The 13,271-nt window shown below is 56.1% G+C and overlaps 1 protein-coding gene across 2 annotated transcripts in view; it reads right to left on the minus strand.

The window, feature by feature from the left end:
• Positions 1 to 11,857, minus strand: part of Mark4 (microtubule affinity regulating kinase 4) — a 33,777-nt gene extending 21,920 nt beyond the window's left edge. For both annotated transcript variants that reach the window (XM_021218679.2, XM_021218681.2), the window contains exons 1-6: positions 11,458 to 11,857; positions 5,011 to 5,211; positions 1,354 to 1,407; positions 1,168 to 1,216; positions 605 to 670; positions 258 to 328 (exon numbers count right to left, since the gene is read on the minus strand). In XM_021218679.2, the coding sequence (XP_021074338.1) occupies positions 258 to 328; positions 605 to 670; positions 1,168 to 1,216; positions 1,354 to 1,407; positions 5,011 to 5,211; positions 11,458 to 11,508 (492 nt within the window). In that variant the 5' untranslated portion in view covers positions 11,509 to 11,857. The remainder of the gene's footprint in view (positions 1 to 257; positions 329 to 604; positions 671 to 1,167; positions 1,217 to 1,353; positions 1,408 to 5,010; positions 5,212 to 11,457) is intronic.
• Between the last annotated feature and the right edge of the window lie 1,414 nt (positions 11,858 to 13,271).

Here is a 13,271-nt window from a genome sequence, read left to right on the forward strand (position 1 = left end):
TCTTGTATAGCCCAGGCTAGCCTCAAACTCTATGTGGCTGAGGATGACCTTGATCCCCCTGCCTGATCCACCCCAGCTTTGCCATGCATACTCCAGCACTTTCCCCACCCCCACCCCACCCCAGGCCTCAGCATCCACTCACCTGTACAACCCCCTCCTTCACCTGCGTCCTGGCTCCCCAACAACCTCCTCCCATCTGGGTCCCTGTGCATCCTCACCCCTGCGTACGCTCATGTACATGGCACCCTGTCTCTCACCTGCCGGAACTTGGCTCGAGCCTCCTTCTCCTTCATGCGGCCGTGCGACACGAGGTAGTCAAACACTTCTCCTGCAGAGAGCAAGAGGGGTGAGAGCTGGAGCCAGAGGGTGCAATGGGGGAGGGACTGTGAGAGCAAGGTGTGGTGGGGGGGTGAGAGAAGGGTCTGGGGGTCTGGGGGAGATGTGAGAGCAGGGTCTGGAGGTCTGGGGGTGAGAGCAGGGTCTGGGGGCCTGGGGGGGTGAGAGAAGGGTCTGGGGGTCTGGGGGGTGAGAGGAGGGTCTGGGGGAGATGTGAGAGCAGGCACAGGGGTCTGGGAGGAGAGCAGAGTGTGGGGCAGAGCCTCACCTGCGCTAGCATATTCCATCACCAGGTACAGCGTCTTCTCTGTCTCTATAACCTCAAAAAGCTTCACTGTGGGGAGGGTCGAGGTGTTAGGTCAGTGTGGAAGAGCTGACCATCCTCCACCCAGACTGCAGCCATCCGCCAATCCTCACGTGCCTCCCACCAGAGCCCCCATGGCTCCTTATGCCTGGCCCGCCAGGTTTTCCCTGCTGCTCAGCCTCCCTTTCTCTACACAAGAGCTTCAGCTCGATGAAGCCTAGGACCTGTGCCCATGTTGCTGGCAATCGCAGTCGGCAGTTACGCAGTCAGTGCACGTCATTGCCACATCCCGGCACGCTACACCGTGCTCCACTCAGTGACCGCCTCTGCTAAGAAAGCATGAGGGCCACAGTCCGCGTGGCCCTGAACAGGCTGATCTTACCCGGGCATTACAACCCTGATACTGATCCCAGCTCCAGAGAACAAAGCAGAGGCCCAAGGAGCCTCAGCCAGGCAGGAAGGTCCTGCTAAGACAGCCCCGCCCTCCCTCCCCAAGGGCACCGCCACGGCTCCTGTCCTCTCCTCACCGATGTTGGGGTGGTTGAGTCCCTTCATAATTCGGACTTCTCTGAACAGCTGGGCAAGGCCAGAAAGGAAGAACAGACAGCTGTGAGTGGGGCGGGGATCCCTCCCCCCCCCAGGCCTGGTCGGGTCCCAGCTCTCACCCGGCACTGCCACTGCGTTCCCACCCTGGTCCTTTCTCTGGGCCTCACCTTCTGCAAGCTACTGGGGTTCAGCTGGGTCTTATCAATGATCTTAATAGCGACCTATGGGTAGAAGAAGGTGGGAAAGTCAAAATCCCCCAGCACATTTGGGGCCAGCCTGGACTACATGAGATGTGTGAGACATTTGGTCAAAAGGAATTTTTCTTTTAAATATTGAATATTAACTGTTAATTCAGCTAAGTATAGCGGTCCAGGCCTAGAGTGCCAACAACTGGAAGGCAGAGTGAGTCAGAGACCAACCTGGTCACATGGGAAGTCCTAGGCTACCGAGCGGCGGGAGAGAGAGTGAACACGGTGACTGCGCACACAGGGCCCTGCGGAGTTCAGCTGCCAGCATGCACCTCGTGGTTCCCAACCATCAGACACTCCAGATACAAGATGCCCACCGCTGCCTCTGGCCTCCCTGGCTCCCTGCACACACATGCACATGCCCACCAGCAGAAGCACAGATACACAATTTAAATAAGTGAATCTTATCCCAGGTGTGGTGAAGCCCTTGGGAAGCAGAGGCAGGAGGATCTCAGTGAGTTCTGGGGTAGCCTGGACTACATGATGAGTTCCAGGCCAGACAAGATTGCACAGGAAGACCTCAAAAGGGGAGGGAAAAAAAACCTAAAAATTAAAAAACAAAAATAACAAATCTTTAAAAAAAAAAAAAAAAAAAGTAACCTCTGGAATGGAGTCGCCCCACATATGGAGACCAGCCTGTTCGCTGTGGGGGAGTGGGCCCTGTGCCCTTGCCGGCTTCTCTTTTTTGAGAATTTTGTCAGGCACTTTCCATGCCAGTATTGAGACGATCATATGGTCTCTTTCATCTGTGAATGTGACGAAGCACAGGAATAAATTGTGGAAAGAAAAACAACTCCGCATTCCTGGGAGGGGCCCGGCACTGGAAGCACGGCGGCGACGGTGCAGAGGGTGCGGATTTCATCCCTGATACTGTGGTTGAGATGGGGGTGGTGAGGTGGCTTAGAGGCAAACGCCACAGGCCTGACACCCTGAGCTGGAGCCTTGGAGCTGATGGGGTGAGAGAGCACGGGAAACGCTTGCATTGTCTTTGACCTCTCCATATATGCACACTCCCAAAATGGATGAACGAGCCTTTAATCCCAGCACTCGGGAGGCAGAGGCAGGCGGATTTCTGAGTTCAAAGCCAGCCTGGTCTACAAAGTGAGTTCCAGGACAGCCAGGGCTACACAGAGAAACCCTGTCTCGGAAAAAAACAATAAATAAATAAATAAATAAATAAATAAATAAATAAATGGAGAAAAATGAGAACAAAACGAGTTTTGATTTGAGCCTTAGTCAATCTAGCAAAACCCTATCCCAAAAAAGGAGAAGGTTTTCATTTGTACTTGCACTGGTGAGTAATACCAGCCTGGCGTTCTGACTCTTTAAGGTTTGTTTTGCTTTGATTTTTTAAATGGACTAGAACTCACTAGGTAGACCAAACCAGCTCTGAACTCACAGAGATCGTGCTACCTCCACCTCCTGAGCGCTGGGAGTAAAAGCCTAAGCCACCATGTCTGGTTCTTAGAGTTCTGGGTTGTATTGTGTTCCTGAGCACCACACTCAAGCCCTCCTATAAGCCAGGGAGGACACCCCTCTACCACTGAGCCACGCCCCAGCCCCTCACTGGGGGACTCTAGGCAGGGGCTCTACCACTGAGCCACGCCCCCAGCCCCTCCCTGGGGGATTCTAGGCAGGGGCTCTACCACTCAGCCACGCCCCCAGCCCCTCACTGGGGGATTCTAGGCAGGGGTTCCTACCACTGAGCCACGCCTCCAGCCCCTCACTGGGGGATTCTAGGCAGGGGTTCCTACCACTGAGCCACACCTCCAGCCCCTCACGGGTGGGGGGTGGGGGGGGGGGATTCTAGGCAGGGGCTCTACCACTGAGCCACGCCCCAGCCCCTCACTGGGGGATTCTAGGCAGGGGCTCCACCACTGAGCCACGCCCCCAGCCCCTCACTGGGGGATTCTAGGCAGGGGCTCTACCACTGAGCCACGCCCCCAGCCCCTCACTGGAGGATTCTAGGCACGCTTTGTACTGCAGACCTACTGCTTTTGTGGCCAAATAAATACAGAAAATAGGGACTGACTAGGTACCAGTGTGGTGTATCCCTGGAACCCAGAATCAGGAAACACAGAGAAGAGGATGAGAGTCTGAGGCCACAGAGTCAGACTTGTTTCTTAAATCACAAACAGGCTCGAGAGAGGTGGCTCAGTGGTTAAGAGCACGGGGCTGCTCTTACAGAAGACCTGAGTTCAAATCCCAGCAACCACATGGCAGCTTCCAACTGTCTGTAACTCCTATTCCAGGGCTTCTGACACACTCACCCAGACACGGAAGCAAACACCAATGAATGTATAATAAAAATAAATTATAAAAAATTAGTTTAGCCGGGTGTGGTGACGCACGCCTTTAATCCCAGCACTCGAGGCAGAGGCAGGTGGATTTCTGAGTTCAAGGCCAGCCACGGCTACACAGAGAAACCCCGTCTCAAAATAAACCAAAAAAAAAAAAAAAGTTTAAAATAACAATCAAGGCATGGTGGCACACACCTTTAATTCCAGCACTGAGGAGGCAGAGGCAGGCGGATCCCTGGGTGTTCCAAAGCCAGCCTGGTCTGCGTGGCAATTTCCAGGTGACCCAGCACTACATAGTGAGCCCCTGCCTTACAGCAACACAATACAGCCACAAAAACCAAACCAAACCAAACAAAAAAAAAACCAAGCAAACTTAATAGATTATATACACATATGAAACTATCGAGTAACCAAATTAATCAATAAAATAACTGCGGGAAGAAACGAAGCTGGCAGGCTGGAGCTTAGCTAAAGCACCGACTTCATAAGCTCTAGGAACTAAGTTTTACCTCTCAGCACTCTTGTTACGAAAGCTAGACATGGCCACGAGAGCCCTGAATCCAGCACTGGGATGGGAAGCAGGGCAGGGAATGGAGATGCTGAGCTTGTTGCCCAGGCAACCTCGCTGAAGCCACAAACTCCCATGACAAGAAGAGATGAACCCATCACAAGACAAACTGGTGGAAACCAAAGACATCGGATGTCCTGCTCTGGTCTCTCTCTTTCTCTCACATATACCCAGTAAACAAACAAATAAGACAATAAAAATACACAAAATCCAAAGAGGAAGGCGGGCAGGAAGGCAACACCGGTGGCCTAGGACTTCCCGACAATTCAAGGACCCTCTAACTGGTTTTCTTTTCCTATTAGGACTATTCTGGAAAACTGTGAGCATGTAGATGGAGAGACGGTGCAGTACTTCAGCCATCAGGCACTTTCCCATGGGACCATGCTTGGTTCCCGGCACCCAGGCAGCTCACAAGTGCCTGTCACAGCTCCAAAACCTCCGAGACCTCCTGGCCTCTGTGGGCACTGCAGAGCGGTCTCTGAGTCCGAGGCCAGCCTGATCTAGAGAGCAAACTCCCGGGAGCTAGGGCGACAGAGAGATCATGGATCAAAACCAAACAAAACCACCTTTAAATTCTGAGCAAGTCGAGCAATTTTCTGAGGTAAGAAGGCCAGCCAGGTCCACCCTTGACCTAGTGTCACATCTTGCCTCTTGATCTCCTGCCTCCCCCCTGCCACAAACTTCAGCCCCTCGGTCACTCCCACTCACCTCCCGGCCCGTGAGGATATGCCGAGCCAGCTTGACTTTGGCGAAGTTGCCTTTCCCGATGGTCCTTAGCAGCCTGTAGTTGCCCACATGGGGTTGTTCCTCGGGGCAGGAAGCGATAGAGTTCCGGCAACGGGCACCCAGGGAACGGCTGGACCAGGACGGCCCTTTGTCCGAAGATCGTCCGCTGCCCAAGGTGCCATGCTGTGTGGAGAGAAACACGTCGTGAGCCATGCTGGCTCCTTCCCACTGCAGTGACACCCTGGGGCCAGGGTGGCTCTCTGGAGCTCTGGCCACCGTGCCCCGGAGTCCCTTGGAAAACTTGGGCCAAGGCAAGAGCATCCTTTAGGCCTTCCTCATCCCACACTGGTCTCCCATAGGGGCTGCCACTGCCTTGGGTTCCTTCCTAACACCAAATAAACCAGGCGTGACTCCCACTCGGAAGATGAGGCAGGAGGATAAGGAGCATCAGACCACCCTCCACTACACAGAGAGCCAGCCTGGGCTACAGAGCAAGCTACCCCTTCTGTTTTGTTGAGACAGGCCCTGTTGAAGCCCAGGTTGGCTTTGAACTGACTGTGTAGCTGAGGGCAGCCTTAACTCTCCACCGTCTTGGCTCCACTTCTCAATAGCTGGGATGATGACTGTGGACCACACTGGGCTCCACATCGTCCCATCTCAAGAACCAAGTGCTGGGGAACATTCTCGGTGGTGGGAGGAGCGCCCGGCTCCTTGACACAAGGCTCAGGGTTCTGTCCCCAGTTTCCATCCCTAGCAGTACACACAATGGGGGCCTCTGAGCTGCACCACCAAGGTCTCAGATATGCCTATCTCCCAGCATCTCCAGGCCACATTCTTCTAAGGGCTGCTGACCTCAACCTCCACTGAGTGTCACCCTTCATGCAGATCCAACACCCCGTCCCAGCAAGCAAAAATCCCAAAACCCTAGCTCATCTGTCAATGCCCCTGGGCCAGCCCCAAGTCTATTTTTCTTAGGGTGGGCGAATGGGAAAGGTAGGAAAGGGTCTCAAGTAGCTCAGGCTGCCCTCAAACTTAATATGTAGCCAAGGATAACCTTGAACTCCTGATACCCCAACACTGGCCAACCCAGAGTTGGGATTACAGGCCTGTATCACACCTGGCCTTCCGGCCCCTCAACTTTACATCCTGTGCACATGTGCCCACCTCATGCCCAGCTGGCCATCTCAACATTTTACAGTGGTCTCCTCAATACCCACGCCCCAGCTTTGCATGGTTTGAAAACGTTACAGTGCAGTTTAGCAATGTTTTTCCTTTTATTGAGTTTTTTGGTTGGTTGTTTGTTTTTAAGCAGGGCCTTATGTAGCCCAGGCTGGCCTTGAATTTAACATGTAACTGAAGATGGCCTTAACCTCCCTGTCATTAGTCTTCCTCTATTTCAGCACACTGTTAATCTCCTGTGATGTCCTGTTTATTGACAGATTTATTTAGTTTTAATTTTTTGATACTTAGTCTCACTCTGGAACCCAAGCTGGGCCAGAACATGTAACAATCCTCCTGACTCAGGAGGATTGTTAGGCTTTATGTCACAGATGACGCAGGATCTCATGTAGTCCAGGCTAGCCCTGAATTCCTCATACTCCCGCCTCGACCTCCCAAGTGCAAAAATGGCAGGCCTGCACCATCATGCCCAACTTGTACCTAATTCACAACTAATCTCATCCATCGGCTCACGGCTACAAGGGAAGAGAGAAAGAGCTTGGAGTAGCCACACCTGGGAGCTCCTGGGAGGATCTTGGATCATAGTCCAAGGATTGGGGGCACTGTCCCGGAATCCCTGTTGCCCCAGATTCTCCAGCAAACAGCAGAACTCTTTATCCAGCCCCATCCTCTCGGCCCGGTCACTCTGTCCACCTCTCCACGAAACAGTGTTTCGTCCTGACAGCAACATGTGCCCGGCCCTGCCATCTCCCACGCCATCAACTCCTCTGTTCCTGCTGGCCTGTCCCTCCTCAGCCTCCCCAGTGAGGTGACCTGCACAGGCCCAGCTGCCCTGTCCTGATTGGGAACCTCCAGGGACTGGGCCTTCCTTTCTTGGCTGCAGCTCTGAGAGCCAGAGGCCCTGGCTGATCTCCCTCCCTGTCCTCCTCATGGCTGGGGAAAAACAGGACACAGGACAGGGAGGCAGGGAGAAGGCTGGGCAGTCAGCGAGCAGAGGCCTGGGGCTACCCGAGGCAAGGAAGCTCTGCCAGACCACCCCACAGAAACGACCTGCATTTCACAAGCATGGAAAGCCAATGCAGCATCATCCTTGTTTTACAGGCGGGGGAAACTGAGGCTTAGAGCTGAGATCTGAACGCAGCTATTTTAGCAAACAGACGTTCCTTGTATCACATTAGACTGACTCATGCAGCTACACCTCTTTTTGTCTTTTTTATGTGCAGTTCTTGCATACTAGAGAAATGCTCCTCCACTAAGCCACGCCCCAGCCCCTCACTGGGGGATTCTAGGCAGGGGCTCCTCCACTAAGCCACGCCCCAGCCCCTCACTGGGGGATTCTAGGCAGAGGCTCTACCACTGAGCCACGCCCCAGCCCCTCACTGGGGGATTCTAGGCAGGGGCTCCTCCACTAAGCCACGCCCCAGCCCCTCACTGGGGGATTCTAGGCAGGGGCTCTACCACTGAGCCACGCCCCAGCCCCTCACTGGGGGTTCTAGGCAGGGGCTCTCCCACTGCAGTATTTCTCCAATACCCACTTCTTTTTTGTATATGTAGTGTGTGTGTAGGTATGCTCACCTATGGAGGTCAGAGGTCAGTTTTGGGCATTTTCCTCTATTATCCTCCACTGAAACACACCCTCTTCACTGAACCGAGAGACTGTCATGTCAGCCAGACTGGCTGGCCCCAAGCACCTGGTATCGGCCTATCTCTAATTGCCCCACCCTCCCACCCTCCCACCCAACGGTGGGGTTACAGGCATGTTCCACCATGCCCAGCTTTCACGTGGGTGCTGGAATCTGAACCCGGGCCTTCATACTGGCACAGTAAAGCACTTTACCCAGGGAGCCGTCTCCCCAGCCCACCTCCCAGTCCTCACTTTTAATTTGAATTTTCAGATAAGATCTTGAAAACTTGAAATCCTCCTGTCTCAGTTTCCCAAGTAGCTGAGCTCACTGCCTTACTCCACCACCCCTGCTTGCCGTGCGGCTTTCACGCAGAGGACGATGCCATCGGCCAGGTCTTGTACAAACCGGCCCCTCACCTACACTCAGCTCCCAACCTAGCCCAGTGAGGAAGGTCCTGAACCCCCGAAGATGAGGGAGAAAGGTTGGGACAGATAGGTGCCAGCCACATGCACCCAGCTCCCTCACAAGGACATGGCCACCAGGCATGGCATCCCAGCTACTTGGGAAGCAGAGGCAACCTTAAACTCAAGGTCTGTCTGAACAATGGAGTGGGTTCAAGGACAGCCTGGGCAACTCAGGGAGATACTGCCTCAGAGACAAGTGAAAGAGCTGAGGAGATAGCTCAGCAGTAGAGGACTTGTTAATTAGGAGCGGGGCATGACTCTGTGGTGGAGCCCCTGCCTAGAATCCCCCAGTGATGGCTGGGGGCGTGGCTCTGTGGTAGAACCCCCTGCCTAGGATCCCCCAGTGATGGCTGGGGGCGTGGCTCTGTGGTAGAACCCCCTGCCTAGAATCCCCCAGTGATGGCTGGGGGCGTGGCTCTGTGGTAGAACCCCCTGCCTAGAATCCCCCAGTGAGGGGCTGGGGGTGTGGCTCAGTGGTAGAGCCCCTGCCTAGAATCCCCCAGTGAGGGGCTGGGGGCATAGCTCAGTGGTAGAGCCCCTGCCTAGCATGTGGAAAACCCTGGCTTTAACTCTCAGTACTGTGCTGTGGATACGGTGGGCAGAGCCCTGGCCTATGGTACAGCCCCTGGCACAGCCAATAAAAAGAATATGATTACCCAGGACTGGCACTCTCACCCCTCACCTGTCCCCAGCTTATGACACTCGTACCCCAGCGCCTGTGGGTTCAGCCACAGTGACCATTCTCAAGCCCAGCCTTGGAAGGTTTCCCCAGGGCTCAAGCAGGGAAAGCACTTCAGGCTCCTGAGTGTTGATCCTCCCTGATGCCACCACCACAGCCATGGCTCAGGGCCCCGGGAGCAGCAGGCGGGTGGTAGAGATGGAAGATAAGGTCTCTCTCTGATCCCTGCTGAGTTAGGAGCCTGGAGAAGAACCCCTGCTGGGTGTTGCCAGGGGGCTCCCTCAGACACAGGAAGGGGGTAACTGGGGCAGGGGATGGCACAACCCCCAGGGGTCAGGGGCAGAAGCTAAAATTGGCCTGCACCACCAGCTGGTCCGGATCCCTCCAGAGGGACAGACTGGTGCCTGAACACCGTGCCTGTTGCTAGGGAACATATGGAAGCTGGCCCTGGTCTCCGCAGCCCTAGAAGCTGGTGTAGAAGAATGTGACCCTTTGTGGGTATCACCCAGTACGCAGGTAGCAGGGGAGGGGTCTGCAACCTCAGACAGCAGAAAGAGGCAGATGTCACCCCAGACAAGACAAAAGTTATCTTCATAGACTGGAGTCAGGGGACAGAACTACCCATCTCAGTACCCCCCACTACACCCCAACAAGAGGCTCAGAGAGGTGAGGTCACTGGCCTAAGGTCACACAGTAGCGTGATGTGAATCTGAGTGTATTTGAATAATTAAGGTAGCGATAATCACAACACGTGACCTGAAGAAGTCCCTGTCAGGGAGGTGTCCCCGTCAACCCACTTACAAGGAAACTGAGGCTGGAGCAGACTCTAGGAGCTTGCCTGACAACTAATGACAGCTGTAGTTGGGAACACGCCGCCTTCTGACTCAGACCCACCGTCATGCCAGCAACCGAAAGCCATGAGCGCCTCCTATGTACCATCCATCCTTCACCCACATGTCTCCGGTAATTCTTTGCGGGACTCAAGTCGTTACCCCCACCCCCCACCCCTCCAACACACACATACTTTCCAAGGCCGGAATCAGGCTCAGAGAAGGAGAGCCAATAGCCTGAAGACACAATGCAATCTGGCACATGGAGGCAGTATTCGAACCCAAGACTCAGGAACCATGTGCCCCTCTGGCCTGGTTGAAACCTCCAACTTGGAAACCTAAGCCAACAGGGGAGAGGGGCAGAGGGGCGTTGTCTGATAGCTACCGCATGCATTAGAAACACAGATAAAAGCCTAAGGCTGTCCTCGAGAGGCAGAGGCAGGTGGATCTTGGTGAGTTCAAGGCTAGCCTGGTCTACCTAGAGGAACTCTTGTCCCCAAAAAAAAAGTGTGTGGCCAGGCTCTGCACTAAAGGTGGTGAGAGGGTGGCGGGTGGAGGAGCTGGCATAAGCCAGAATGAATCGGTGAGCTGACTTTAGACACCTGGAAAGCTGTCAGAATTATGGGAAATGCCGGGGATGGGGAGCAGGGTCCTGCGACTGTGAGGGAAGAAAGACCCTGGCATGGGATCCAGAGGATCTGGGCTCAGTAAACTCCCAGATGTCAGGGCTAAAGGCCCAGGCAGGGGCAGAATAAAGGGAGTGGGGAAGGCTTAGGGCCTGTGGAGGGCAGGAAGCAGAGGAGGGGGGCTTCCTCCGGAAACCCAGCATCCAGCAAGGAAAGCAGGGGGTGTGAGGAGGGGGTGAGGAGGTGAGACGGGAGGAGGCCGGAGTCAACCTGGTCTGGGGCCTGGAACAGGATGGGAGCCCGCAGGGTTGGAAGCCGAGGCTACCCTTAGAAAGACTGGACGGGTCCCGCCTAGGGGACCCCAGAGGCGACTAGGATCCAAGGACAGGACAACCTGGCACAGCAGGGTCAGGCCAGAGAGTGGAGAGAGACACCTTGAAGGAAGCGGGCAGGGCCCTGCGCCCAGGTGCCGTTTGACTTCCTGGGGGAGGCAGCTCGCAGGAGCCCAGAAGGAGCTGGGGACTGGCCAGGGGTAGCAGGGGAAGCCAGCACCCGGACTCGGCAAGAGGCAGGGAGGACACAGCAGGGCCAGACCGGGTCGGGCCTTGAAGAGGGGGAGGGAGGGAAGACAGGGCTGCGCCTCGGGGAACAGGGGCCCGTGCCATCCGGGAAGAGGCCAAGCTGCGGGCGAGCGGGCGAGCGGGGCGGACAGCCGGGGCAGCCGAGGAAGGGAGGGGCTGCCGGCGGGCAGGGGAGGGGGCTTCCTGGAGGGAAGAGACCGGGCGGAAGCGCTCTGCAGAGGGACCGGAGAAGGGTCCAAAGACAGGGGCGCCCCTAGGGGTCGGGCTGGGCCGGGGCTGTGGGGAGGAGGGAGCAGAGAGGCCTCAAAGTCATGCGAAGCGTTGGTCTGGGCGGCGGAGCCGGGAAAGGAGTCGAGACTGGCGGGGTCAGCGGTCCGGGAGGGCGAGGGGTTCTGTGGCTGGACTCAGGCGGGCAGGGCTCCCCAAGGGGCTGGGCCCCACTCACCGTGTCCGAGTTCCGATCGTTGCCCGGGGCCAGCGCCGTCCTCGAAGACATCTTCTCCGGGGTCCCAGGAGGGAAAGGGACAGGGGCGGTCGGGCGGGGGGGGTGGGGATCCCCGGGTCCCCTCTCTTCCCCTCCCCCCCCAGCCGACCCGGGGACGCGAGCTCAAAAGCTGGGCGCCGTGGACGCCCGAGTCCTCGCAGAGCGAGAGCGAGAGAGAGGACGGGACGGGGGAGGGGAGACGACACCGAGGGTCCTAGCGGCCCCGTGCAAGGGGAACCCGGGGCGCCATCTGGGCGGCGGGCAGGCGGGAGGGCGCACGGGCGGGGGCCGGGGAGGGGGCGCGGAGCCGGCCCGGGGCGGCGGCGGAGGGAGGCGACCCAGGGGCCGGGGAGGAAGGGACGTCAGGGGGAGGGGCGCGGGGGGCGGGGTCGCGGGAAACTCCGCCCCCGCCGCCGGCCCTTAAAGGCACAGGCCTGGGCTGGCTCCGGGGTTCTGGGGGCGGAGGCAGGTCTGGGCGTGCCGGTCTCCAGCAAGTTCTCACCGGAGACTCGGAGTCGCGGGCGGAGAGTTGCTGAGGGGAGAGCAGAGGGAGAGGTTGAGAGATGGGAGAGGGGACACACAGACACGAGGTGGGAAGAAGCAGAGTCACAAAGAGGGACAGAGGAGCCAAGGACAGAGACAAAGGGACGGACGGAAAGGGGACAAGAGACAGGGAGACACAGAGGCACTCAGACACACAGAGACTGAGAGACAGAGACACAGATACAAAGACAGAGAGGAGAGAGAGAATCAGATGCCCAGGCGGAGGGAGGGAACGAAAGAGACAAAGAGACACTCCAGGACTGGAAGAGAAAGAGAGAGAGAGAGAGAGAGAGAGAGAGAGAGAGAGAGAGAGGTGTGCCTGGCCTTTCATCCCGACCCTCAGGAGGTTGAGATAATGGATTGCTGTGAGTTCAAGAACCCAGCAAGACTCTTGTCTCAGCAAACAAAAGCCAAAATTGAAGCCAGTCCCTGGGGTAAAGTAGGTCAAGGGTTCAAGGACATCCTAAACTTCAGCCCCGGGTGGGGTAAGGGTAGATAACCCGCAGCCCCAGCTGGTCTCTCTTTCCCAGTCTGTACAATGAAGGAGAGAGAGCCTCGGTTACCTCCCCGGGCAGCTGGAAGCCCAGACAGGTGTTGACTTGCAGGGGCAAAGGGACTGGAGGTGGGTGAGGGCTGTGCTGAGAACACACAGTGCCTTGTGCGATGAAAGCAAGTGTGTGTGTGTGTGTGTGTGTGTGTGTGTGTGTTTGTAGGGGGTGCATCACCCTGGTCCAGAGCCCATTGTTTTGCTGTCTTAGAAATTCTTCCTGAGCCTCTGTTTCCCTTTGTGAAAATTAGACGTTGCAGGCATGGTGGTCCTGGAAGGACTGAAGTTCCGGATCATCCTTAACTACATAGTGAGTTCAAGACTAGCCTGGTCTACATGAGACCCTGCCAGACAGAGGGTAACAGACATGTGCTAGCTCAAGCAAGCTGATCATAGGACTAGCTATTAAGCATGAACATTTTTAAAAGTTAAATTATGCAAACATGTAATTAAGCAAATTGTATCAAAAATTGGTGGGGGGGAGGGGTGGGCGCTGGAGAGATGGCTCAGCAGTTAGGAACACTGGCTGCTCTTCCAGAGGACCTGGGTTCAGTTCCCAGTGCTCCCCACATGGTGTCTCACAACCATCTGTAATTCCGGGTTTAGGGGACCTGACACCCTCTTCTGGCTTCCCCAGTGACTATGTGCATGTGTATACACACACACACACACACACACACACACA

This window comes from Mus pahari, chromosome 19 (assembly GCF_900095145.1).
Source record: "Mus pahari chromosome 19, PAHARI_EIJ_v1.1, whole genome shotgun sequence".
Taxonomy (NCBI): domain Eukaryota; kingdom Metazoa; phylum Chordata; class Mammalia; order Rodentia; family Muridae; genus Mus; species Mus pahari.